At 40.6% G+C, this 26,906-nt stretch overlaps 2 protein-coding genes across 4 annotated transcripts in view; one reads left to right on the top strand and one right to left on the bottom strand.

The window, feature by feature from the left end:
- Positions 1–26,906, bottom strand: part of SLC25A12 (solute carrier family 25 member 12) — a 171,523-nt gene that overhangs the window by 104,358 nt on the left and 40,259 nt on the right. The window lies entirely within an intron of this gene.
- HAT1 (histone acetyltransferase 1) overlaps positions 5,845–26,906 on the top strand; it is a 49,415-nt gene continuing 28,353 nt past the window's right edge. Inside the window, exons 1-4 of the mRNA XM_081095165.1 lie at positions 5,845–5,901; positions 8,301–8,405; positions 15,795–15,870; positions 21,615–21,735. Coding sequence (XP_080951291.1) covers positions 5,895–5,901; positions 8,301–8,405; positions 15,795–15,870; positions 21,615–21,735 — 309 coding nt within the window. The 5' untranslated portion in view covers positions 5,845–5,894. The remainder of the gene's footprint in view (positions 5,902–8,300; positions 8,406–15,794; positions 15,871–21,614; positions 21,736–26,906) is intronic.

The following is a 26,906-nucleotide window of genomic DNA, read 5'->3' as shown; positions in this document are numbered from 1 at the left end:
AGAGTATCGGCCTGTGGACTGAAGGGACTCCAGTTCAATTCCAGTCAAGGGCATGTGCCTGGGTTGTGGGCTTGATCCCCAGTGGGGGGCTTACAGGAGGCAGCTGATGAATGATGCTGTCTCATCATTGATGTTTCTGTCCCTCTCTCTCTCTCTCTGAAATAAATAAAAATATATCTTTAAAAACCATATTCAGGTATTGAGTTTACTCATAATTTGTTCCTAGAGAATCAAAAAAACTGCTAGAGAAACATGACAAAATTTGTATTTCCTCATTCAAGAAATTTGTCTAAAAATCTGTAATTATAAGACAAATGTGCTTTTTTTAAAAAAAAATGGCTAACTTTTTTTTCCATGGTTAGATTCTTATTTAGAGATGATTCCAATTTTAATTTGGGTCCTCTTTCCCCAGAGGGTAGGGAGGGTGGTTCAGTATAATAAGGTATATTCAACAAACACAGGGATGTTTCAAAGAGGAATATAGAGCACTGTTATAATCAGTCAAATTGTAAATGTTTCCTTTCTTATAATCATGTAAAATAAAAAAAGCCAGCCACTTTTATGAATGTTGTTATTTCCAATTTGCCAGTATAATTAATACTGCATTGAACATCTTTGTTGATATGTCTTTGCATATTGTACAAATAGTTTTGCAGGACAAATGCTTATATATGGAACTGTTGGTGCAAAAGATATACAAATTGAAAAGTGTGTTAAAGTTGTTAAATTTGTTAAATTGCTTCTCAAAAACTAGTTTCTATACCTATGGACAGTGTATGAGAGTTAAAAAATGGAATGTACGATCTGTTGGTAATATGTGTCTTTAAGTTATTCCTCTAACAGTAGTTTTCAATATTAGCTTGTCTATTTTTATTTTATTTTATCTCATATGAAAGTCATCTAGCTGGGTAGGGGATTCTGGATAACTTTTCTGGGAACTGGAACTCATACCCCACCCCTATACCATTAGCACTATGAGCTAAACAAATGAGTTAACTATTGTTATTTTTCTGTATATATTTTAAAATAAAGACACATTAAGTACCTACCTTTATCTTTTAGAGTTCATATTTCCTACCTCCACTTTTTTTTTTTTAAATATTTTTATTGATTTTTTACAGAGAGGAAGGGAGAGAGATAGAGAAGCTAGAAACATCGAGAGAGAAACATCGACCAGCTGCCTCCTGCACACCTCCTACTGGGGATGTGCCCGCAACCAAGGTATATGCCCTTGACCGGAATCGAACCTGGGACCTTTCAGTCCGCAGGCCGATGCTCTATCCACCGAGCCAAACCGGTTTTGGCCCTACCTCCACTTTTTGATGACCATATGTTTAATACCATGTCTTTAAAAAATATCGCTTCTGGAGGTTTCAAGATATGATAGCAACATTTACTAGTCTATATACTCTTGAACCTGTAGCAAACACATGATTGCTAGTTAATTCCTAAGAGTATATTTTCTAGACCTCTTATTCTAGAATAAATGTAATCATACAAATACCACCTCATATTAACACAGAATTTTTGATAAATATTTTCCATTTGACTCACAACAACTAGTATGGTGACTGGGAAGGTATTATTATCTCCAGTTAATAGATAAAACAAGGTCACAATCATGAAAAAGTAGAACTTAGACTAGTATAGCTTGGACTTCCCACACCACTATGCTGCCTCTTTCATACATAGTAGGACAGCATATTCCTTTTCATATTTTATTCCATGGTGGTAACATTCACTTCCTAAATTCTCTTTAGGATAAGGTAAAATATAAATTCAAAAAGAGGGGAAAGACCCTACTAAAAAAGGAAATATATTTTCTTTTTTGGTAATTTTACTATTATGTTCTGAAAGAAGTCATTCTTTCATCTTTTAGGCAAACTGCACCTAAACATGTATTCTGTGGCATTTTAATAAATGTGTGAATAGCTCTAAGACAAGGATAATTTAAAACTGTAACCTCAATTTTGCAAGCTGATCATACTAAATGCTAGTCACATGATATAGCACATCATATTCCTTATTCATATTCATCTTATTTCTTATTCATATTTATCATGTATAGTATTTCTTTACTACAACTAACCATGAAGTCACAGGACTAATCCATTGCAGATTTGCTGCAGTTGAGAAAAATTTTGACTTATTATAAGGATCATAATTGCTGTTCAGCAATTGACGGATCTATAGATAAGGTGGTTTTGGAAAGAAACAGTAAGTCTTGACATTTTGAAAACATTATTGCTTCCCTTTTTTGATCCATAATGTCATTGATTATAGTAGTGATTCAGTTTTCTATTTAATACTGTATGATCATAATTTCTGGTGTTTCACTAAGGCTTAAAGGAAAAGGATCTGAGCATTTTGGGTACCTTTTTTGATCTTATCTTCAAGAGTCCCATCTCCATGTCTTATAACCTATGGGGTATCTGGAGAACTGGACTCCTGCATAGGCTGTATACTGAGAGGACTTAGCCAATTTCTTTTCTGGGCTTTAGTTTCCTCATCTCTAAAATGAAGGGGCGCACTCGTTCTAGACCAGGGGTGGGCAAACTTTTTGACTCGAGGGCCACAATGGGTTCTTAAACTGGACCGGAGGGCCGGAACAAAAGTATGGATGGAGTGTTTGTGTGAACTAATATAAATTCAAAGTAAACATCATTACATAAAAGGGTACGGTCTTTCTTTTTTTTTTTAGTTTTATTCATTTCAAACGGGCCGGATCTGGCCCGCAGGCCATAGTTTGCCCACGGCTGTTCTAGACTATCATCTTAAGGGTCCATTTTAGCTCAAGCATCATTGTACAACCTAATAACCAACATTTGTTGACACGAGGCATTCTACAGTATACACAACACTGTAGGGATACTTATGGTTATCAAAAAAGTGGCTTATCCTCTGGGACAAGCAGTTCAACAGTTTCTAAGTAATAATAAGCCCAATGGCCAAAAACAGGTATCATACGGCGATGTGGTCCAAGCCGCTAAGACAGGTCTTGAGGTATTAACTATTTCAGGGCACTAAATGGTTGCCTAGTAACCTTCGGAGTGAAAGCAGAGTCCCTAAATTGATATCCCGTGCGGTATACTGTTAAAAAACATGAGAGAAAAGGAAAACGAGGTTAAGTAAGTATGGACAGCAAAAACAGAAAGAAAGTAGTAAAGATGGCGGCATAGGTAAACACCGGAGTTTGCTGCCTCGAACAACCACTTCAAAAATACAACTAAAAGACGGAACGGACATCATCCAGAACCACAGGAAGGCTGGCTGAGTGGAAGTTGTACAACTAGGAGGAAAGAGAAAAACATACCGAGACTCAGAGGAGGCGCAGTGCTGAAGTAAAATACTAAGGTGCGAGTGCATGCAGAGCGGGCTGGCGGCTGAGGGCGCGGTTGTCGTTTTCAATCGGGAGGGAGTCTCAGGCTCTGAGCTCCAGTTCCGGGAGAGTCTCTAGGGACCCAGACTCATATGGGAGAAGCGGGACTGTCTGGCATCGCTCAGAACCCTAGGGCAGCTTTCTCTCTGTGGGGCTTGCAGCGATTACTGGGACACTGACAAGCAGAGCCTCTGAGGGCAAGACTGAGAGCAGCCATAATTGCTAACCCCGCCCTGTTGATCCCGTGGGACCCGCCCTGCCCAAGCCCTGCAGGGAGACTTTTGCTGATAGCCTCAGGCAAAGGCTAGATTAGCACCTCCCTAGAGATCCAGGAGCCAGGAAGCCCAGAGGTCAGAGTGGGGCCATCCAGTTTGCAGCTCCGTGGAACCATAAAAGACACACTCAGGGGGCAGACTCAGTGAGCACCAAAGCCCCATCAAAGCAAGTCTAGCCCCAGAGGGGTGTCTCCAGCACAGAAGTTCTCCCACTGCAGACACAGCTGATTCTCACAGCCAATTGGCCTGGAGGTCAATTCCTCACAGTGATAACTACCACAATCAAGGCTTAATTACAACAAGACTGTGCACAAAGCCCAGAAGGGGGTGCACCAAGAGTGTCTACCTCAGGTAATTGGGACACTTAGCACAGAAAGGCACTCTATCGACACAGCGAAGCATAAAAAAATGCCAAGACAAAGAAACAGGACACAAACAACAGAATTGGAGGAAAGCAAACTGTTGGATATAGAGTTCAAAACCACACTTTTAAGGTCTTTAAAGAACTGTCTAGAAGCCGCCGATAAATTTAATAAGGCCCTCGAAAAGACTGGTGAGACCGCCGATAAATGTAGTGAGATCTTCAAGAAGACTGGTGAGACCGCCGATAAATGTAGTGAGATCCTCAAGAAGACTGGTGAGACCGCCGATAAATGTAGTGAGATCCTCAAGAAATCTAATGAGACCCTCGATGTTGTGATAAAGAACCAACTAGAAATTAAGCATACACTGACTGAAATAAAGAACATTATACAGACTCCCAACAGCAGACCAGAGGGTCGCAAGAATCAAGTCAAAGATTTGAAATACAAAGAAGCAAAAAACACCCAACTGGAAAAGCAAAATGAAAAAAGAATCCAAAAACACAAAGATAGTGTAAGGAGCTCCTGGGACAGCTTCAAGTGTACCAACATCCAAATTATAGGGGTGCCAGAAGATGAGAGAGAGCAAGATATTGAAAACCTATTTGAAGAAATAGTGACAGAAAACTTCCCCTACCTGGTGAAAGAAATAGACTTACAAGTCCAGGAACCGCAGAGAACCCCAAACAAAAGGAATCCAAAGAGGACCACACCAAGACACATCATCATTAAAATGCCAAGAGCAAAAGATAAAGAGAGAATCCTAAAAGCAGCAAGAGAAAGAAACTCAGTTACCTACAAGGGAATACCCATACGACTGTCAGCAGATTTCTCAACAGAAACTTTGCAGGCCAGAAGGGAGTGGCAAGAAATATTCTAAGTGATGAATACCAAGAACCTACAACCAAGATTACTTTATCCAGCAAAGCTATCATTCAGAATTGAAGGTTAGATAAACAGCTTCACAGATAAGGAAAAGCTAAAGGAGTTCATCACCACCAAACCAGTATTATATGAAATGCTGAAAGGTATCCTTTAAGAAGAGGAAGAGGAAGAAAAAGGTAAGGATACAAATTATGAACAACAAATACGCATCTATCAACAAGTGAATCTAAGAATCAAGTGAATAAATAATCTGATGAACAGAATGAACTGGTGATTGTAATAGAATCAGGGACATAGAAAGGGAATGGACTGACTATTCTTGGGGGGGGGGGGAGGGGTGTGGGGAATGCGGGAAGAGACTGGACAAAAATCGTGCACCTATGGATGAGGACAGTGGGTGGGGAGTGAGAGCGGAGGGTGGGGTGGGAATTGGGTGGAGGGGAGTTATGGTGGGAAAAAAGAGTAACTAATGTCATAATCTGAACAATAAAGATTTAACTGGAAAAAAAAAAAAAGAAACAAGTAAAGTAAGTGAAAATTTCTCCCGCAACTTCAACTCAAGTCCTACATTCTAAACGAGGGTGCAGGTGTTTGGATCTATCTATCCTTCAGGCCAAGGAGAGTTTTTCTCTCCGTCTCCAAAACATCGCCGGATGGGGGGGGCGGGGGGGCGGGACAGAAAGCCATAAAGTATATTATTCAAATTAACCTCAAGAAACGTTCCCAGGGCTAAATAGACGGTCCCTTTTACGGCCTCCTTCTCTACTTCAGGCCTACAGAACGGCTGACGGCACCCGCGGCGGCCAGGCAGCGGCCGGAGCATTCCCGGCGGCGTAAGTCCCGCCTTCTGAGCTGCTTCCGCCGCCCCGCGCGCCGAGCCTCCTCCTCCCATTGGTGGGCAGGGGAAAGGCATCGTTCAACGCGCTCACTTCCGGCCAGGGAGCGCGCGGGTTGATTCGTCCTTCCTCGGCCGCGGGTGCTCCCAGCTCGGAAATGGCGGGTAAGTTCCCGGGAAAAGTTTACCAAGGGGAGGGGGCCGGCAGGTTTGGGAGAGAATGCCGAGGCCGGGGTGACAGTGCCCGCTCGGAACTCTCGGGCTCCGGCCTGGGTTCCAGAAGGCCTGCTTCGGGCTGCGGGCGCGGAACTCCCAGCGCAGCTTCTTATGGGTCGAGGTGTGCGCCCCCGCCCCCAGCTGCTCAGGGTTCGGCGCCTTCTGCGAAGAACTTGACCCCCGGCGGAGCGACGGGGAGGCAGGGGGGGGAAAGCGTCGCGATTCGGGGTGTAAGGGGCCAGGTGCTCTGAGGCCTGTTTCTCTTCTCGCTCCTTTCGCCCGCTGCTGCCTCGGCTCCCCCAGGCAGGTTCGGTTCCCGCCAGTTGATCTGAAGACTCAGATCCTCCTCCCCAGGTCCGCCGCCTGCCGCTGCCCTCACCCTAAGCGCTAGCGCGCTGCTGCCTTGCCCTGCACGGGGGCTCTCACTTGAGTGTTGGCTGACTTTGCCGTCTCCTTCGCCTCTCACACTTTCGCATCTCTGGGATGGGTGTAGATTTCCTTGGAGAAAGAAGTTCTCTCACGATCCCTGCGCCTAAAGCCCTAACCTCTTTTTAGAGTGTGTCTACTATAATGTAATTCTCTCGTGGTCATTCTATTCTGCTCTCCAATTTATTGAGTCTCCTTTACAACATTTAAGAACAACATCTAATAATGATGTCTGTACGTGTATGAAGACTGTTTTGATGTGACTATTATGCCTCCCCCCACCCCAATTACATATCTTTTGACGTGATGAACAGTTTATGATCTCTGTTCCCAGTGCCTTCGTAGTAGTCTCACGACACTTTCTTTTATTATTTTTTTTATTATTTTTTCCCCTTTTTCCTTTTCTTTCTTTCTTTCTTTCTTTCTTTCTTTCTTTCTTTCTTTCTTTCTTTTAAATATGGAACGCTTCACGAATTTGCGTGTCATCCTTGCGCAGGGGCCATGCTAATCTTCTCTGTATCGTTCCAATTTTAGTATATGTGCTGCCGAAGCGAGCACTCACGACACTTTTGTGGATGTGCTGGATAGACAGGCTGTAGCTTGAGCTCTACAGCCGTTTAAGGAAGAGCCGTGGGATCATTGAGTTCCCTGGTGCTGCAAGAGAGGGGGAACATGGATACTGTAGGGTATACATGTTATGGGAATTACACCTGAATGGGAATCGCAGCTTCGCCTGTAGTAGTGGGGTGCTCTTAATTAAGCAAGTACACCTCTTTCTAAGCCCGAGTTTTTGAGTATGACATGGGACTTGATATAGTATCGACTTGTATTAGAGAATTGTGGGGATTAAGCTAATGTGGGGTTTCACAAGTTAAATTTAGTTGCTTAGATTATACATAAATTCTTCGAGGTGGGTTCTGTCCTCTCAGTTTTATAGATTAGGGTCGGAGAGGTCCGAGGAAGTAATTCACCGATGAAGTAAATGAGTGGTGAAGACTGGATTTGAATGCAGGAATTCTGATTCCAAATCATTAATCTGTAATTGCCTCAGGTGTTCCCCATTTTCTGTGTATGTGTTTTAACCACTTATTGAAGTAGTATGGCATGTCACTGTACCCCTTTTGTTTCTGCTCATGATTTTTCCCCCTGAATTTTTACTAACTTGGATATTTATTTTGTCAGGAGACTTATTGTCATCTTTGCTTGAAAGTTCCTCTTGATAATGATTTCTTTCATTAATTGTTATATATCTTGATGGCTAGCCATGTTATAAAACCATTTGGTTATTCCAGTAGCTGAAATAATTTATGACTGCACAGATGGTAAAAAAATATTTGTAATACAATGAAATTTTTCTTTCCTAACCTTATCCCCATTCCTTCTCATATCCTAGAGTTAACCATGGTTACCAGTTTCTTGTGTATCCTTTCTGAGATAATCTATGCATTATCAGTTCATAGTTTTTTTAATGGTCTGGAAGTACTCTGGGTATAATTTTTCCAGTATTAGAAATGAAATGTTATTGTAATTATCAAAGGACATTCTCATTTTATTTCTTAGTGGAGCAGTGGCATCCTTTTTATATTTCTTTTAAAAAGGCTACATAGGCATAAATCCTAGTAGGAAATTTATACTACTATTAAATATTCAGAAATGTCAGTAATTTGTCATGTTAATTTTCAGGTGTACTCATTTATGTAAAGCAGCGCTGCTTCATAAGCCTTTATCTCAAATGATGTTTTATAAATGAGGCACTCATACTTAGTACATTTATTTAGGAGGATGTGAACAATGATCTATACTTTTATGATCTATAAAAATGCTTTAAATCTTACTTTTGTTTCACTTCTAATAACAACCCTATTTTTAGGTTTGCCTATTTAAACCATTTTCAACCAGACCTTTAAAAATCTTTCTCTTAGGATTTGGTGCTATGGAGAAATTTTTGGTTGAGTACAAAAGTGCAGAGGAGAAGAAACTAGCAGAGTACAAATGTAATACCAACACAGCAATTGAACTAAAATTAGGTATGTATGCCATTTTTACGTGGTATTATGTATGTACTGTGTGTCTATATATAATTTAATCTTTGAAGTAGAATTTCATGTAAGAGCAGTTGTTTGTGTAAATATAGTTTTCTGCATTTATTGAACATACTCAGATTTTATTCAGTCGATTTATGTCATGGAGTGGGTAGATGTTTGAGAGGTGGCAAAATTTACATATAGGAAGTACAGTGTGGCAAAAAGTGACAGGAATAAGTGGTCTCAGCTTCTTTAAAATATTTACCTTTACTCTTTCTTATAAAAATAATAGGCAGTAAGTGTTGGTGAGGATGTGAAAAAACACTCATATAATGTAGAAGGGAGTGTAAAATAATACAACTACTTTGGAAAACCGTTTGGCAAGTTCTTAAAAAAGCTAAACATATGAATTTATTAAATGACCCAGAAATTCTACTCCTAGGTATCTACCCAAAAGGAATGAAAACAAATGTCCATATAAAAATTCATACATGAATGTTCATAGCAGCATTATTCACAATAGCCAAACAATGGAAACAACCCAGATATCTATCAATTAGTAAACAGATAAAGTGTGGTACGTATATCTATATGATAGAATATTACGTGAGAATAAAAAGGAATGAAGGTCTGATAATGCTGAAACATGGATGAACCTCAAAAACATTCTAAGTAGAACCAGACCAAAAATAAAAACACCAAAAAAACTACCCCATATCCTGTATGATTCTTTTTGTATGAAATGTTTGGAAAAGCCAATTCTATAACAGGAAATTGATTAGTGATTGCCTGGGGTTGAAGGTGGGAACAGAGATGACTGAAAATGAGCATGGGATTTCTTTGGGGAATCATGGCAGCGTTTTAAAATGAGATTGTGACCAAGGTTACACAATTTTAAATTTACTAAAAATTATTGAATTATACACTTAAAACAAGTGAGTTGTATGGTATATAAATTATGCTTCAGTAACACTGTTTAATTATATACTCGTAAGTCCTGGTTCAATCACTTTATGTCCCCATTTCCTAATCTTTAAAATGGAGTTGCTAGTATTTACTTTATAGTAGTTGTAAAGATTAAATGAAAGGTTAAACACAAGTAAAGTGTTTGAATAACTTAACTTTTAGAAATTCTCAATAAATGTCAACTTCTGTCATTTAAACAATACAAACATAATAGAAATACAAAGAAAATGACAAATAAGGTAAAAGATAATACTGATATAAATTTTTTCCTTGTACAGATGTTATTTTTCTAAAACCAGGAGCCTGTGGTTAGGCTCTTTTATTATTTAGCTTAACAATGTCTTGAATATCATTTTCTGTAAATAACATATAGATCTATCCTATTCTTTTAAGTATATAGTACACTATGACTGTATCATAACTTATTTAAGTACTAGAAGCCCGGTGCACGACATTCATGCACTGGGGGTTGGGGATCCCTCTGCCCGGCCTGCGCCCTTTCGCACACAGTTCGGGAGCCCTCAGGGGTTGTCTGACTGATGGCTTAGGCCCATAGGGAGCAGGACAAGCCGCAGTCGGACATTCTTAGTGCTGCCGTGGAGGCAGGCTGCTGCACTCGCCAGCCATCAGCCCGGCTTGTGGCTGAGCGGTGCTCCCCTGTGTCTGCCCCTAGTGGTCAGTGCATGTCATAGCGATCAGTTGTTCTGCAGTTCGGTCGATTTGCATGTTACCTTTTTATTATATAAGCTAGGATTCCCTATTAGGGATTGCTTCTCCTCTCGTTATTAAAAATAATTCTCCAATAATTATTCTTGTGTTTATCTATACGAACTTGTGTGCGTGTTCAGCTTTAAACCCACTAAACAACTGTATAACCTTGAGCAAATTAGTCCTTTTTGCATCATTCATCTATGAAATGAACGTTCAATAACTCTTGTGAGGATTAACTGCAATCTATATATAGGAGCCTTAGCAACTGTTACAAACGAACAACCGGTCAGCAGGTTGCTATGATCCACACTGATCACCAGGGGGCAGATGCTTAGTGCAGGAGCTGCCCCCTGGTGGTCAGTGCGCTCCCACAGCCAACCTCCTGCAGCCGGCCAACCTCCTGCAGTCCCTCCCCCCAGCTGGCCAGCCCTGGATCGGCCCTGATCAGGACTGGGCAAGACAGCCCCGATTGCCAGCCAGGCTGAGGGACTCCACCTGTGCACAAATTTGTGCACCAGGCCTCTAGTAATGATTATAAAATTATTAGCAAATTGCCTGACACACAGTTAATGTTCAAGTGACAACTACATAATAATATTATTAGTAACATGTTATTTTTTGTGTGACTACTCCTGAAGACTATATCCAGTGTTGGCATACAACATTGGTCACAGAAAAAACTGTAGTACATAAACGTTAGTAGCAGCAATATTCAAAATAACCCTAAAGTGGAAGCATCCCAAATGTCCATTAACTGGTGAATGGATAAACTAATATGGTATATTCATCCAGTAGAGTATTATTCAGCTACAAAAAGGAATGAAGTACTGATACCTGCTACAACACCAATGAACCTTGAAAACATACTAAGTGAAAGAAGCCAGAAGCAAAAGGCCACATATTATATGATTCCATTTATGTGAAATGTCCAGAATGAATAGGCATACTTAGAGATTTAGTTTCATTTCTCTCATAGTAATTGCTATACTTATGTAAGTATTGAGGGTTATTTAATGAGAATAGAAAACTCACAATTGTCCCGTGTTTATTAAAAGGACTAACTCTATTCTTTGTGCCCTTGGCACCAGTTGTTTGTTCCTGTTGTCTAGGCCTAGGGCCTTTTGCCTTAAAAACCCTCTTTTGAGAAGATAACTTTTATTCTAATCTCTCTCAAATATAGCCCTTAGTATCTTCTCAATGTATAATCCCAGGAACATTTGGGCAACATTTTAGAAATAAGCACATCATGGTTGAAGGTTATGCAGTGAACAAGTTTTCATGTAATAAAATGTCTAATATAAAAACTCCACTTAACTGGATATTAAAAGAATCCTTTATAAAGCATATACATTGGTTATAAAAAGTTTCTCTTGGATTCTTATATTTAAAATCTAATCAAACCCAAACCATAAATATCCTATCTAATAAAAGAGAAACATGGTAATTAGCGTACGACCGCTACCCTTCCCATTGGCTAATCAGCGAGATATGCAAATTAACTGGAAGCCAAGATGGCGGCCGGCAGTCAGGCAGCTGACACGAACAGGGAGGCTTGCTTGCTTCAGTGACGGAGGAAGCCAAGCTTCCCCGCCTGCCTTGCCGGCCTCTCAGCTGCACTCTAAGCAACATTGTAACAAATATAGAAGCCAAACAAAACCCCGGGCTTCAGCCAGCAGGACCGCAACATTGTTTCAAATACAGAAGGTAAACAAAGGCCAGAAACCTGCTTTCAGCAGCGGAGGTCTCATAGCTGGAGCCGAGCCTCAGAGCTAAAGCTAGCCCAGAATAAAAAAAAAGGAAAAAAGGACAGGTTGGGAGCTTCAGTCACCCGCCAGCTTGAAAACGGCCCTCAGCCTCTCACCCAGGCTGGCCAAGCACCCCAGTGGGGACCCCCACCCTGAAGGGTGTGTGACCAGATGCAAACAGCCATCATCCCCTCACCCAGGCTGGCCAGGCACCCAAGCAGGACCCCCACCCTGATCCAGGACACCCTTCAGGGCAAACCAGCCGGCCCCCACCCGTGCACCAGGCTTCTATCCTATATAGTAAAAGGGTAATATGCCTCCCAGCACTGGGATCAGCGGAGCAGCGAGGCCTCCCAGCACCGGGATCAGCGTGACAGCAGGCAGCACCCAAACCCCCTGATCGCCCTGCAGCTCTGTGTGTGACAGGGGGCGGGGCCACAACCTCCCTATCCGCCCTGCTCTGTTCGTGACAGGGGGGAGCTCCCCAACCCCCTGATCGCCCTGCGGCTCTGTGTGTGACAGGGTGCGGTGCCCCAACCCCCTGATCGGCCCTGCTCTGTGAGTGACGGGGGGAGCTCCTCAACCCCCTGATCGGCCCTGCTCTGTGCGTGACAGGGGTGAGCTCCCCAACCCCCTGATGGGCCCTGCTCTGTGCATGACAGGGTGAAGCTCCTCAACCCCCTGATCGGCCCTGCTCTGTGTGTGACAGGGTACAGAGCCCCAACCCCCCTGATGGGCCCTGCTCTGTGTGTGATAGGGGGCAGCGCCCCAACCCCCTGATCAGCCCTGCTCTGTGCGTGACAGGGGGTGGCGCCGCAACCTCCCTATCGACCCTGCCTTGAGTGTGACGGGGCAGTGCCCCAACCCCCCAATCGGCCCTACCCTGAGCGTGACTAGGGGTGGCATCGCAACCTCCCAATCCGCCCTGCTCTGTGCATGACGGGGTGGTGCCCCAACTCCCCAATCGGCCCTGCACTGAGCCCGACCAGGGGCTGCACCTAGGGATTGGGCCTGCCCTCTGCCACCGGGGAGCAGGCCTAAGCCAGCAGGGTGTTTTCTCCCGAGGGGTCCCAGACTGGGAGAGGGCACAGGCCGGGCTGAGAGATCCCCTCTCCCCGCCCCGAGTACACAAATTTTTGTGCACCGGGTCTCTAGTCTATATAATAAAAGCCTAAGGGACCGTTACAGCGGATCGACCAGAACAACTGGTCTCTATGATGCGTACCACCAGGGGGCAGATGATGAATGCAGAAGCTGCCCCCTGGTGGTCAGTGCACTCTCACAGGGGGAGTGCCGCTCAGCCAGAAACCGGGCTCATGGCTGGCAAGAGCAACTGCCGTGGCAGGAGCCTCTCCCACCTCTGTGGGAGCACTAAGGAGCACGAATCAGGCCTCTGGTATAGTATAAAAAGGTGGTTTTGCTTTTATTTTTTTGCATGTATCTGTCCAATTTTCCCAACATCATTTATTGAATAGACTATATTTACCCTATTATATGTTCTTATCTCCTTTGTCATATATTAATTGACCATTAAGGCATGATTTTATTTCTGGGCTCTCTATTCTGTTCCATTGATCTATGTGTCATTATGCCAGCACCATGCTGTTTTTATTACTATAGTCTTATAGTATAGTTTAATGTCAGGAAGCATGGTACCTCCAACTTCTTTCTTTTTCAAGATTGCTGTGGCTATTTGGGGTCTTTAGTGGTTCCATATAAATTTTTGGATTATTCTGTTCTTGAAAAATGCCTTTGGTATTTTGATAGGCATTGCATTGAATCTATAGATAGGTTTGGGTAGAATGGACATTTTAATGATGTTAATTCTTCCTATCCATGAGCACAATATGTGCTCCGATTTATTTGTATCTTTTTCAATTTCTTTATTCAGTATGTACATTCTGGATATTTTTATTTCCTTTTGGTAGTTTGTAACTTACTCCCCTACCCTCTATATTTCTTTTTTAAAAATATATATATTTTATATTGATTTCAGAGAGGAAGGGAGAGAGAGATTGAAACATCAATGATGAGAGAGAATCATTGACTGGCTGCCTTCTGCACGCCCCCCCCCCCCCCCGCCCCCCTGGGGATTGAGCTCGCAACCCAGGCATGTGCCCTTGACTGGAATCGAACCTGGGACCCTTCAGTCCGCAGGCCTACGCTCTATCCACTGAGCCAAACCGGGTAGGAGGGGCCCTCTATTTCTTGTAAAGTGGAAGACAGTAAAGCTGGTTTAGATCTAAAATATTTTTGGAAAGAAAACTTTATAGGTGATGGTGTATACATTATATTGCATTAAATTAGGAGACACATTATGTTGGTCTGTCCAATAATGAATTAATTCTAAGATCCCTTGGAAAGGTGTTAAGTGCCAGATCTCTACAGATCTTTTCTTCTGTAAATCAGTAAGCTGTTAGATGATACTTTGGTACCCTGCAAGTGACTTGCTTTGTGAGGAGAGTATTAGCAATTTTTCATCTACAACTCATCTTTTTTCATTCTTCAATTGCTTAAGGATTTTTTTTGTAAAATTTTTCTTCATAAGATAAATTATATTGGGAAACTGTTCAATAATATCAGTATTGCCGGAACCGGTTTGGCTCAGTGGATAGAGCGTCGGCCTGCGGACTGAAGGGTCCCGGGTTCGATTCCGGCCAAGGGCATGTACCTGGGTTGCGGGCATATCCCCAGTGGGAGGTGTGCAGGAGGCGGCTGATCGTTGTTTCTCTCTCATCGATGTTTCTAACTCTCTATCTCTCTCCCTTCCTCTCTGTAAAAAATCAATAAAATACATTTAAAAAATAAAAAAAATAATATCAGTATTCACAGTACCTACAAATACAAGTAACAGGATTCCCATTTCCATTTTGGACTGGTAGAAATTAAAGTTGAAGGTATAGAGTATTGTCAAGGATGTGGGAAACAGGAGCTTAAAAGCTGCTGGTGGGTATATAAACTGTTACAGTATTTTTAGAGGGCATTTAAGTAGTATTTATGAAAAATATTTTAGTACTTTCACTAAGCATTTCTACTGCCAGGAATTTACCTTGTGTATATTGTAAAAGTACAGCAAGGTATTATATATAAAATGTCATTGCAGTGTTATTTATTTTTAATCCTTACTTAAGGATATGTTTTTATTGATTTTTTAGAGACAGAGGTAGGGAGAGAAAAAGTGGGGAGGGATAAACATCAAAGAGAAACATCAATCAATTGCCTCCGCACCCCAACCAGGGATCAGCAACATAGGTATGTGCCCTTGCCGAGAATCAAACCGGTAACCTTTTGGTATATGGGACATCGCTCCAACTAACTGAGCCACCTAGCCAGGGCACAGAGTTATTTTTAATAGCAAAATAACCCCAAAACTAGAAACAGCATTGCAGTCATAAAGAATGGATGTGATGATATGGGCTTCATCAACTCAGATTATTGTTGTTCTCAATGCTTCCTATAGATTCTGTTTTTGTTTCCTTGATGTTGAAACTTTTTCGTATCTCAAAGTGTCTTTTTTGGTTTTGTTTAATTTTTGCATTGTGTATGAACATACAGAAAAATAAAAACTAAATCAGATGCCTCTGTCATACCTAGTTTTCTTATTCTTAGAATCAGTAGGTATTATTTTCTTTTTTTTTTAATTTTTGTTGATTCATTTCTTTATTTACTTATTTTTAATTCTTTATTGTTTAAAATATTACATATAGTATTACATGTTTCCTTTTCCCCATATTGACCTCTCTCCGGCCACCGAATCAGTAGGTTTTTGGTACTAAAGTACTCAGAGTGATTTTTTGATTTTCATTGTTCATTTGTCTCATGAGAATTCATTATAAGTCATGTAATGGAAAAGCAACAACTTTAAGTAAGAACAATATTGACTATATAGTGAAATTCTTGAAATGGAAATAACCTTTAATATCTTTAATTTAATATCTTTAATATCTCTACATTTTTTTCTTTTAAACAGTTCGTTTCCCCGAAGATCTTGAGAATGATATTAGAACTTTCTTTCCTGAATATACCCATCAACTCTTTGGGGATGAGTAAGTAACATAATAAGATGTTTGTCTAATTAGTATGACAAAAAAAATTCTATTTCTTTAAAAAAAATTAGAAATCAGACTTTATTTTCTTACCTGTTATTTTTCATGTCATTTATTTTAAAATATATATTAGAATGGCATTTTTGACATTGAGACACCAATTTACTATCTATTATTTAGTGCCATAGATGCATTATCTCATTTAATTCTCACTATAGTCTTAGTGATACCATGTAGTATTATCATTTGTTACAGTGTACATTGGTCTAACTGGATAGTTGCCTAAACATATGAAAGACTGAAATTCAGATTCAGGCAATCTGACTGCAGAGCCCATATTCAAAACTACTACTTTTTCTAACTACCACTTTGGTATGCTGCTTCTAGTGCAAAATACACCCTCCCTTCTAAAGCAAGAAAGCTCAAATTATTATTCTATGACAAGGAAGTAAGCAGTAGAGAGAAATTTATTTTTAAAAGCAACTTTAAAGGTATGTCTTGGAATATTCAGCACAATGCTTTAATTTCCTATACCTTCATTACATTATTAGAATAGTCAATTACCTTTTTAAAAAACTGAATTTTGAAAAAAACTTTGCAGAAAGTTGCAAGAATAGTGCTCTGTATATCCTTTATCTTGATTCACTAGTTGTTAACATTCAGCTATATTTGCTTTAATCACTCTCCTTTTAAAAAAAAAGAATGTTTTTTAAAACTATGTTTTTATTGATTTTCAGAGAGAGGAAAGGAAAGATAGAAACATCAATGAGAAAGAAACATTGATATGCTGCCTTCTGCACACCCCCTACTGATGGTGGTGCCCGAAACCTGGTCATGTACCCTGATGGCAATCAAACTGTGACCTCCTGATTCATGGGTTAATGATGCTCAACCACTGAGCAACACCTACCAGGCAATCATTCTCTCTTCTTATATAAATTCAGGGTGGGGCAAACATAGGTTCACATTTGTGAGTACAGGAAGCACAAAGTTTATTCTTGTATTATTATTTATTTATTAATTGTATTATTTTCCATACGAACAACTGTAAGTCTATTTTTGCCCCACCCTCTATATCAGTATGTTGTTGTGGAGCCATTTGAGAGTAGGTTACAGATACTATCTTGACTCCTTACTCCTAAGTTCTTTAGTGTGGAGTTCCTAAAAACAAGGACACTAACTGTAGTAGAATTAGTAAGACTCAGGAAATTTACCATTGCTACATTACAGTACTATTTTCTAATACGGAGTTCACATTTCAAATTTTGCCAGTTGATTTTCAGCAATTCTTTTATAGCTTTTTTTCTCTATCCTGGACCCAGTCTAGAATCACATATTACATTTAGTTGTCACATATCTTTATTCTCCATTAATCTGAAACAGTTCTTCAAGCTTTCTTTGTTTTTCAGAACTGACATTTTTGTAGAGTATAGGTTAGTGTTGTAAATCTTCATTTTGGATTAGTTTGATTGTTTCTTCATGATTAATTCATATAATGCATATTTTTGTAGTACTGTGACAAATTGTATTTGTCCTTCTCAGTGTGTTATATCAGAAAGTCCATGATAACAGTTTGTTTCATTGTTGATGAGGTTAACTTGGGCCACTCAGTTTTGAGATGTCTGCCAGGTTCCTCCTTTTTTATTTATATATAAAATCTGTGGGGAAATACTCTGAGACTAACAATACCCTGTTTCCCATCATACTTGTACCCAGTAGTTTTAAATCCACTATTGACTCTTGCCTTAATCAGTATTTTACTGTGATTATAAAATGGTGGTTTTCTAACTCTGTCATACCATCTACATTCATTAGTTGACATTCTGCTATAAGGAAAAACTTCTCCCCATTATGTATTTCTTTGTTTATAACAATAGACTCTAGGATTCTTTTTTTTTTTAATCCTCACCCAAGGATATTTTTTTCATTGATTTCTTTTTAGAGAGTGGAAGGGGTGGGGAGGAGGAGAGAGAGAAAAACATCGATTGGTTGTGTCCTGCATGCAACCCAACTGGGGCCAGGTAACCCAACCTGCAATCCAGGTTGGGTTACCTGGCCCCATCTGGGAATTGATCCTGAGACTCTTGGGTTCTCGGGCTGATGCTCTAACCTCTGAGCCATACTGGCGAGGGCTAGGATTCTTTTGTAAATTCAGTGGGTTATAATCTGTTTCTGTTACTGATTTTGATGATCCCAGATTAAGCAAGTAGTTATCCTGTCAAACCTGCTTTTGAGTCCTTTTGGTGTACCGTCATCATTTTGAGGGCCTGTTACTTTCTGATACAGTAAGATATTCCGGAGTCACCTTGTACATTTCCTACTAGTTCTGGAGTCAGCCATTTTCCCAAGGAACCTTGGTTTGTTGTAGTAGGGAACGGTGTTTAGACATAATTCACCTTTAAATTATTTCCCTTCATGGTTTTTTTTCTATGCATTATTTCAGCACCTTTGATATATTTAACATGTTTTAAAATTGAAAAATGTCTTTTCATGGAACAAATTTCCTGAATATTTCTCATTATTGATATATCAGATTAGGCATTTAATGTGCGTTTAAATATTAACAATTATATTTTGTTATATTGATTCATACCAGAATATGAGCCTTTCATATTTTAAACAGGTTTTATTATAAAACTAGGAGCCCAGTGCGCGATTTGAAATCACGCGGCACTGCCCTGCCTTGACACCCCAACCTCTCCACGCAGAGCTCCAGGCCGCCTGGCCCAGTCCCCAAACCCTCTGGCCTTCTCTGGCAGCTTCAAGCCCCGCCCTCAGTCCCTCGAGTCGCCTAGGGCTGGTCCCGCCTTCTCTGGGTGCCTCACCGCTTCTTCGGCCAGTCTCCAGAGCAACGTGGTGGCTCCCCCCAGTCATGGTGCCAGAGGAGAGCGTGGAAGCCTCCCGCCTGCTGCGCTGTGCTCCTTCACCTGGCAAGTGGGCCGTGGGGCACTCAGAGTGCGAGCAGGGGGTGGCGAAGGACTGGTGAAGGGGGCGGTATGCGCTCTCACCTATACCCTCCCCAGCACGGGATGGTCCCGCCGAGTCCGGGCACCTCCCCTCTTCCGCCCAGTCTCCAAGTCTCCAGAGCAATGCCCCAGCTAATATGCTAATGACCTGGTCATTACCCAGTGTATCGACCATTAGCATATTAGCTCTTTGTTAGTATAGATAAGACTGTTTTGCCCTAATCGGTTTGGCTCAGTGGATGGAGTGTCTGCCTGTGGACTGAAGGGTCTCAGGTTTGATTCTGGTCAAGGACATGTACCTTGTGTGCAGGAGGCAGCTGATCAATGTTTCTCTCTCATCGATGTTTCTAGCTCTCTACCCCTCTCCCTTTCTCTCTGTAAAAAATCAATAAAATATATTTTAAAAAATAAGAATGTTTTCTCTTTGGATTTCTATTTTTAAGGAGCTGTTTATTTTATTCGCTTCCTTTTACTGCTATTTAAAATATCTTTCTGGCCTAGCTGGTTTGGCTTAGTGGATAGAGCGTCGGCCTGTGGACCAAAGGGTCCCGGGTTCGATTCCAGTCAAGGGCACATACCTTGGTTGCAGGCTCCTCCCCAGCCCTGTCCCTTTTAGGGCTCCTGCAGGAGGCAACCAATTGATGGGTTTCTCTCATGTTGATGTTTCTCTCTGTCTTTTCCTCTCTCTAAAAATCAAAACAAAATAAAACTGTGGTAATTTAGTGGGTAGGATGTAATTTTATAGATACTGCTTTTAATGCCATTTTGCACCTTCACTTATCTGTCTTGATGCCATTAAAAGTGATGTGCTGGCAATAGACACAGATAACACTGTGGTGATAGCCAGAGGAAAAGCGGGGTGGGGGTAGGTGGAGGTGGGCAAAGGGAGGATAAATGGGGCAGAAAGATACTTTGTTTTGGGCTGTGGGTGCACAATGCAGTGTGCAGATGATGTTTTGAGTTGTACACTTGAAATCTGTATGGCTTTGTGAACCAGTATCACTCCAATAAACGAGAGAGAGAGAGAGAGAGAGAGAGAGAGAGAGAGAGAGAGAGAGAGAGAGAGAAGGAGAGAAGGAGAGAAGGAGAGAAGGAGAGAAGGAGAGAAGGAGAGAAGGAGAGAAGGAGAGAAGGAGAGAAGGAGAGAAGGAGAGAAGGAGAGAAGGAGAGAAGGAGAAGAAGAAGAAGAAGGGAGGGGAGGGGAGGGGAGGAGAGGGAAAGAAAAGAAAAGAAAAGAAAAGAAAAGAAAAGAAAAGAAAAAAGAAAGGGAAAAAGGTGTGTTGGCATACCCCTCTTCTAAGATAGACAGGTAATAGTCACACAGTAGTGATAATCATATTTTTATAACCCAATGAAGACATTAGGCTTGATCCTAGTATAATTGCCACTTCTTTCTACTGCACCTAATTTACAGAGTCCTGGAATAGACACTGCTCATATTTTGCTAGCCTAGACAGAAATCTGGAAATGACACTCTTTCAGACACTCATCTTTGAGAATTCACTTAAAAAAAAAAAGCTTTATTGAGATAATTTACCATATACTTGACCTATTCTAAAGTATTCAGTTCAGCCTGCCAGTGTAGCTCAGATGTAGAGCATCAACCCAGGAACCAATAGGTCACCAGTTCAGGGCACATATCCAGATTGCAGGCTCCATTCCCAGTAGGGGGCGTACAGAAGACAGCCAATCAATGTTTTTATCTCTCTCCTCCTCTCCCTCTCAAAAAAAAAAAAAAAGAAAGAAATCCATAGAAACATTTAAGGTATATAATTGATTGGTTTTTACTATATTCAGAGTTGCACCATCATCACCACGATCAATCTTAGAACATTTTCATCATTCCCACCAAAATATTCCTAACCAATTAGCAGTCACTACCTTTTCTCCCATCCTCCCTAGACCTAAGCAATCACTAACTTACTTTCTGTCTCTATAGATCTGGATAGTTTAGAATTCACTTTTTAAAAGACTTTTATTTTTTTATTTTTTTTTAAATACATTTTATTGATTTTTTACAGAGAGGAAGGGAGAGAGATAGGGAGTTAGAAACATCGATGAGAGAGAAACATCGATCAGCTGCCTCCTGCACATCTCCTACTGGGGATATGCCCGCAACCCAGGTACATGCCCTTGACCGGAATCGAACCCGGGACCCTTCAGTCCGCAGGCCGACGCTCTATCCACTGAGCCAAACCGGTTTCGGCTTAAAAGACTTTTAAGCTGAAAATGGGAATAGCAAGGTAGGGTTGGAAAAAGAGCAGCAACTCCAGATCTGCTTTCTGAGTTCATGGAAGGATATAATTAGGTCTGTTACCACTTTCAACAGCTCTGGAGGTTGGTGGTGCAAGCAAGTGGTAAGTTATAAGGACTGGACCAAGGCTACATCTTAGCTGCTTGCCTAGTCAGATACCAGTTTAACATTACTTGTCTCTGATTTTAAATGCCTTCTAGTAATAGTAGCAGCTACAGTCACAGTAGTAGTAAACATTTATTGAGCACTTGTACAATGTGCCAATGTTATAAGCAGTTTACATGTATTAACTGTTTATTTAACCCAAACAGTTTCCCTGAGGTTGGAGCTATTATTCTCTCTTATTTTACAAATGAGGAAAACTGAGGCACAGTTTCATTACACATACTTCTGTTTTTTAAGAAGTAGTTTAAAATCTTAAAACTACCAGTAGAGCTAAACTTGTTTATATAGGGTTAATACTTTGTGACTTTGCAAAGATTCATTTTGAGATCATAGTTAACTGCTGTTTTTCCCCCTTTCAGTGAAACTGCTTTTGGTTACAAGGGTCTGAAGATCTTGTTATACTATATTGCGGGTAGCCTGTCAACAATGTTCCGTGTTGAATATGCATCGAAAGTCAATGAGAACTTTGACTGTGTAGAGGTAAGAAGAGAAATAAATTTATTTTGGACTCTATTTTTCAGTTGACTATAAAACAGATTTTAAAATTTAAAGGTTTGAGGGAGGAGAAAATCTGTTACTTAGTAGCTCTGAAACCACATATTCAATCTTAAGTTATGGAGATGATTGCCTGTTAATCTCATTAACCTTGCAGTTTTGATCCTTATCCTGATATGTTTCTTGAGTGGACCTTCTCTATAAAAACCTTCATTTTTATGATCGGAGTAGTATTTTATTTACCAACTTTTGTTTTTTAAATTACGCACATGAAAATTCCTTTTTTCCCCAGCAGTTAAGTAAGATGGAGGGAAATAACTAAATTTTCTGCTTTATGTAGAATCTGCTTATTTGCATTTCTCATGCTGCATTTCTAAGCCCACAAACTTTGCTAATATCTTTTATGAACATGGGTAATTAAGCTAATTACATTATAAAAAACTACTTGAAACAAATTGACCAAAAGAGGGTAAAAGCAGAGAGTAATTGAAGAGTATGCTTCTGTGGCAGGCTAAATTATGACACCTCCCTCCCCCGCCCAAAGGCAGGATGACCACAGAGGCAGAGTGATATGGCCACAAGTCACGGAATGCTGGTAGCCATCAGAAATTGGAAGAGGTGAGGAAAGTTTCTCCTCTAGAGCCTCTGGAGGGAGTGTGGTCCTGTTGACACCTTGATTTCAGCTCTGTGATACTGGGTTTTAGACTTTGCTGCTAGGCTGTGAGAGAATAGTTTCTGTTTTAAGCCTCTAAGTTTGTGGTAACTTGTTAGAACAAAAAAGATTCAGGACTTGATGATTTGGGAGATTCTCAGCCTATCCAGTTTTCAGCAGACACTAAAATTAGGCTATTCATTGTCAGGAAACTGTAGCTATGAAGAGAAAGCCAGGAGGGTGTCTAGATAACCTTTTGCATGAGGAAACCTTTCAGATTTCCTCAGTAGTCTCAGCAAAAGCCAGGAATAGAGATTGAATAGAGAGATCAGGGAAGGTCTGTGGAGGACCATCTCACGTATCTAACGATGAGAACCCTCGTGGCATACACAGGCATCACAAGAGTTTTGAGAATATTTTATCAGCAAAAACACTGCCAGTTTGGACTGATCAGATGAGGGAAGGCTGATGAACTTTCAAAATTCAATAAGCAGGAAACAGCTGCAAATACCCTTCAAGAAAAGGAAGACTGGCCCTGGCTGGTGTGGTTCAGTTGGTTGAGCATCATCCTATGCACCGAAAGGTTGCTGGTTCAGTTCCCGGTCAGGGCACATGCACAGGTTTCAGTTTGATCCCTGGTGCATGCAGGAGGCAGCTGATTTGATGTTTCCCTTTCTCTAAAAAACTCAATAAAAACATATTTTTCAAAATTAAAAATAAAGAAAAGCAAGAATGACTCTAAGAGTGGAGTTTTGTTTTGTTTTTAAATATATTTTACTGATTTTTTACAGAGAGGAAGGGAGAGGGACAGAGTTAGAAACCTCGACGAGAAAGAAACATCGACCAGTTGCCTCCTGCACACTCGCCACTGGGTATGTGCCTGCAACCAAGGCACATGCCCTTGGCTGGAATCGAACCCGGGACCCCTAAGACCGCAGGCCGACGCTCTATCCACTGAGCCAAACCGGCTAGGGCTAAGAGTGGAGTTTTAAGCCCAGAGGGTAGAGCCACAGATCACAGTATTCCCAAGCCTTGAAATATAATGGAATTTGACTTGCTGGACTTTGAGATGGCTTGGTCCAGTGACTTCTATCTTCCTACCACTTTCTCCCTTTGAAATGGGAGAATCTATAACTTTTATCCTATGCCTGTTTTACCGTTGTATTTTAGAAGTGATAACTTCTTTTCTAGTTTCAAGTGGAAACAAATTTTGTTCCATATTATGTCATAGCCAGAGTCTGACCCATACTTGATTTAGGTAACTTAGATGATGTTATTTTGGACTTGAGTTAATGCTGGAATGGTTAAAACTTTTTGGGATGTTGGCCTGGGTGTGGGTGTATTTTGCATTTTTGGGAATGGACATGAGTCTTTGAAGGGATTTAAGAAAATTATGTTTTAGACTTGTTCTATTTCTGGGCACTCCTATTTAAAGGCATTAAAACTTTCATCAAGAATTACTTCACAGAGCCCTAGCCAGTTTAGACTGCAGGCCTAAGAGTCCTGGTTTCGATTCCGGTCAAGGGCACATGCCTGGGTTGTGGGCTCGATCCCTAGTAGCGGGTGTGCTGGAGGCAGCCGATCAGTGATCATCTCTTATCATTGATGTTTCTATCTCTCCCTCTCCCTTCCTCTCTGAAAACAATAAAAATAAAAAATAAAAATAATTACTTCACAGAGTTAATTTTTTAAAAATTAAATGACATTTTTGTCACTGAGTCACCTTTATAAAATGGAAACTTGGAAATTTCATTTTGTAATAAAGGCTCTTATTGTTTGGACCTATGAAGCCAGCAAGTTTAATTTGATAAAATCAGTCACATTATTGATAATACTGCTACATACAACTGGGCATAAAATTATAATGTGGAAAATGAAGATCTTATGTATTAGTACATACTGAATGCCATACTTTCTTTTGTAGAAGTAGCAGTTCTTAAAGCATTAACAATGAAGTCAACTTTCCCAAGGCTTTAAACTGACTTTAAACTTCTGACTTAAATCTTTTGCCAGCTCATACTCCTATATTTTTTTGTTAGAATATCCTTTCATTATTTGGACTGGTTGATATGGTCTTTTACTATTACTTAATTTTTTTTGGGGGGGGGGGTATTTAAAGGACTTTTACTTGTGTGCCCAAGGTCACACAACTAGTAAATAATCAAGATTGTACTAGGAGAGTCCAGCTTGCATGGCTCAGTTGTTGAGTATCAACCCATGAACCAGGAGATCACAGTTTGATTCCTGGTCAGGGCACATGCTCAGGCTGCAGGCTCGATCCCCAGTGTGGGGACGTGCAGGAGGCAACCGATCAATGATTCGCTCTCATTATTGATGTTTATATCTCTCTCTCCCTACCTGAAATCAATAAAAATATATTTTTAAAAAATTGTACTAGGAGATAATGGTAATAGGCATAATGTATAGTAATATCCTATTTAAAAATGTTAGGACTATTTATGACCAGCTCTAAATGGGTCCAGGTTCTTGTGCTTATTAGTTTTATTTCTGTTTTTACAATGTATACTTTATTTTTCCCCCACTCCCATACTCTTATGTTATAAAATCTCAATTTCCTGCTGTTGTGAGGTGCTTCTCCCTTGCAGATAGTCCCCTTATGGGTGAAAATACCATATTGGTAAGTTTAATGGAACTGTAACATGACTTAGCTATAGAATAAAAGAGGTCTAAAATAGTCTTTTATATCCATTATTCAACTTTAGTGTCAGAAATAGTTTGAGCACTTACTTCCCACTTCCCAGCCCTGTTCAAGATGACTAAACTTGTCAGTTAAATAATGTATAACTTTATTTAATACAGTATTTGTTTTATTCAGTGGTTTATATCCCTTGAAAATTTTTTTTAAATTTTGCAGATTTAAAAGTATTTCTGAATAATGCTGTAGTCATGGTGATTTGATGTTTGAAAAGATTTAATCTTTTTTTTTTTTTAAATCCTCTGATGAGGATTTTTTTTTTAAATATATTTTATTGATTTTTTACAGAGAGGAAGGGAGAGAGATAGAGAGTTAGAAACATCGATGAGAGAGAAACATCGATCAGCTGCCTCCTGCACATCTCCCACTGGGGATGTGCCTGCAACCCAGGTACATGCCCTTGACCGGAATCGAACCTGGGACCTTTCAGTCCGCAGGCCGACGCTCTATCCACTGAGCCAAACCAGTTTCGGCGAAAAGATTTAATCTTAACTAAAGTAGCATTTAACACAGACTTATTAAAATGTAGTTTTCCATAGCCAAGTTTTCTTATTAGATTGTTAAATTCTCAAGCCCAGCTAGATACTCTAATTAAAAATGCAGGTGGTGTTTTCTCTTGTGTTGTACAAAATTCACTGGTTGTTTGAGGATTTTGGTGGGTTTTTAAGTTCCAGCTGATAGTGTTGAATTGATTTCTTCCAAAGGAACTATTGACGTAATTATTGACAAATCTTTCAAATGCTATGTGCAGTGAAAATAGCTATGTATTTGCATTGACTTCTAATTGTTCCATTCTTGAAAGCCAGGTTTTCCCATTTAGAGGTACTGTGTTGCGAGTAAGGAATCAATCTTTTATAATGTCTTTTTGTAGGATTATTTGCTTCATGATCGAAGATCATTTATTTAAATTATATGTTCAAGCAAACACTTTTTCCCCCTTATGAAAAGAGAATGGGTAGCCCTAGTTGGTTTGGCTCAGTGGATAGAGTGTTGGCCTGCAGACTAAATGGTCCTGGGTTCGATTCCTGGTTGCAGGCTTGATCCCCAGTAGGAGGCATGCAGGATGCAGCCAATCAATGATTCTCTCTCATCATTGATATTTGTATCTCTCTTTCCCTCTCCCTTCCTCTCTAAAATCAATAAAAAATAAATAAAAAAGAGAGAATAGGTAGTGGATGTTAGGGAATGGGCTTGCCTCTTCTATCTCAGTTTGCAGCAAGAATGTTCATTCCATAGTGCCTTCTGTTTTCTTGATGCCAGGGATATAGTGACAAACAAAACAGAGTTGCTGCTCTCATGGAGCTTATATTCTAGCCAAGAGGAACAGTCAGTAAACAAATCTATATATATAAAAGCCCAAGCAACTCTTACGACTGAACACCCAGAACGACTGGTTGACCAGTCACTATGACGTGCACTGACCACCAGGGGGCAGACGCTCAATGCAGGAGCTGCCCCCTGGTGGTCAGTGCACTCCCACAGCTAACCTCCCCTGGTCCCTACCCCCAGCCAGCAAACCTCCCGTGGTCCCTCCCTCTCTCCCTCCCCGTCTGGCAGGCCCTGTCCAGCAGCCTCTGAACAGCAGCCGGCCGCAGGCCTCCAGGGACTGGGCGAGACAGCCCCAGTAGGCCCTGATTGCCAGCCAGGCCTAGGGACCCCTTCCATGCACAGATTTCGTGCAGTGGGCCTCTAGTAGTAAATAAACAAATTAAATTTAGATAGTGTTATGAAGAAACATTTTGCTGGTTTTTAAATGAAGAAGAGCCAGCTATGTAAGGGAAGAGCTTA

This window comes from Myotis nattereri (assembly GCF_964212035.1).
Source record: "Myotis nattereri genome assembly, chromosome: 7".
NCBI lineage: Eukaryota > Metazoa > Chordata > Mammalia > Chiroptera > Vespertilionidae > Myotis > Myotis nattereri.
This window is presented reverse-complemented; position numbering and strand designations above follow the sequence as displayed.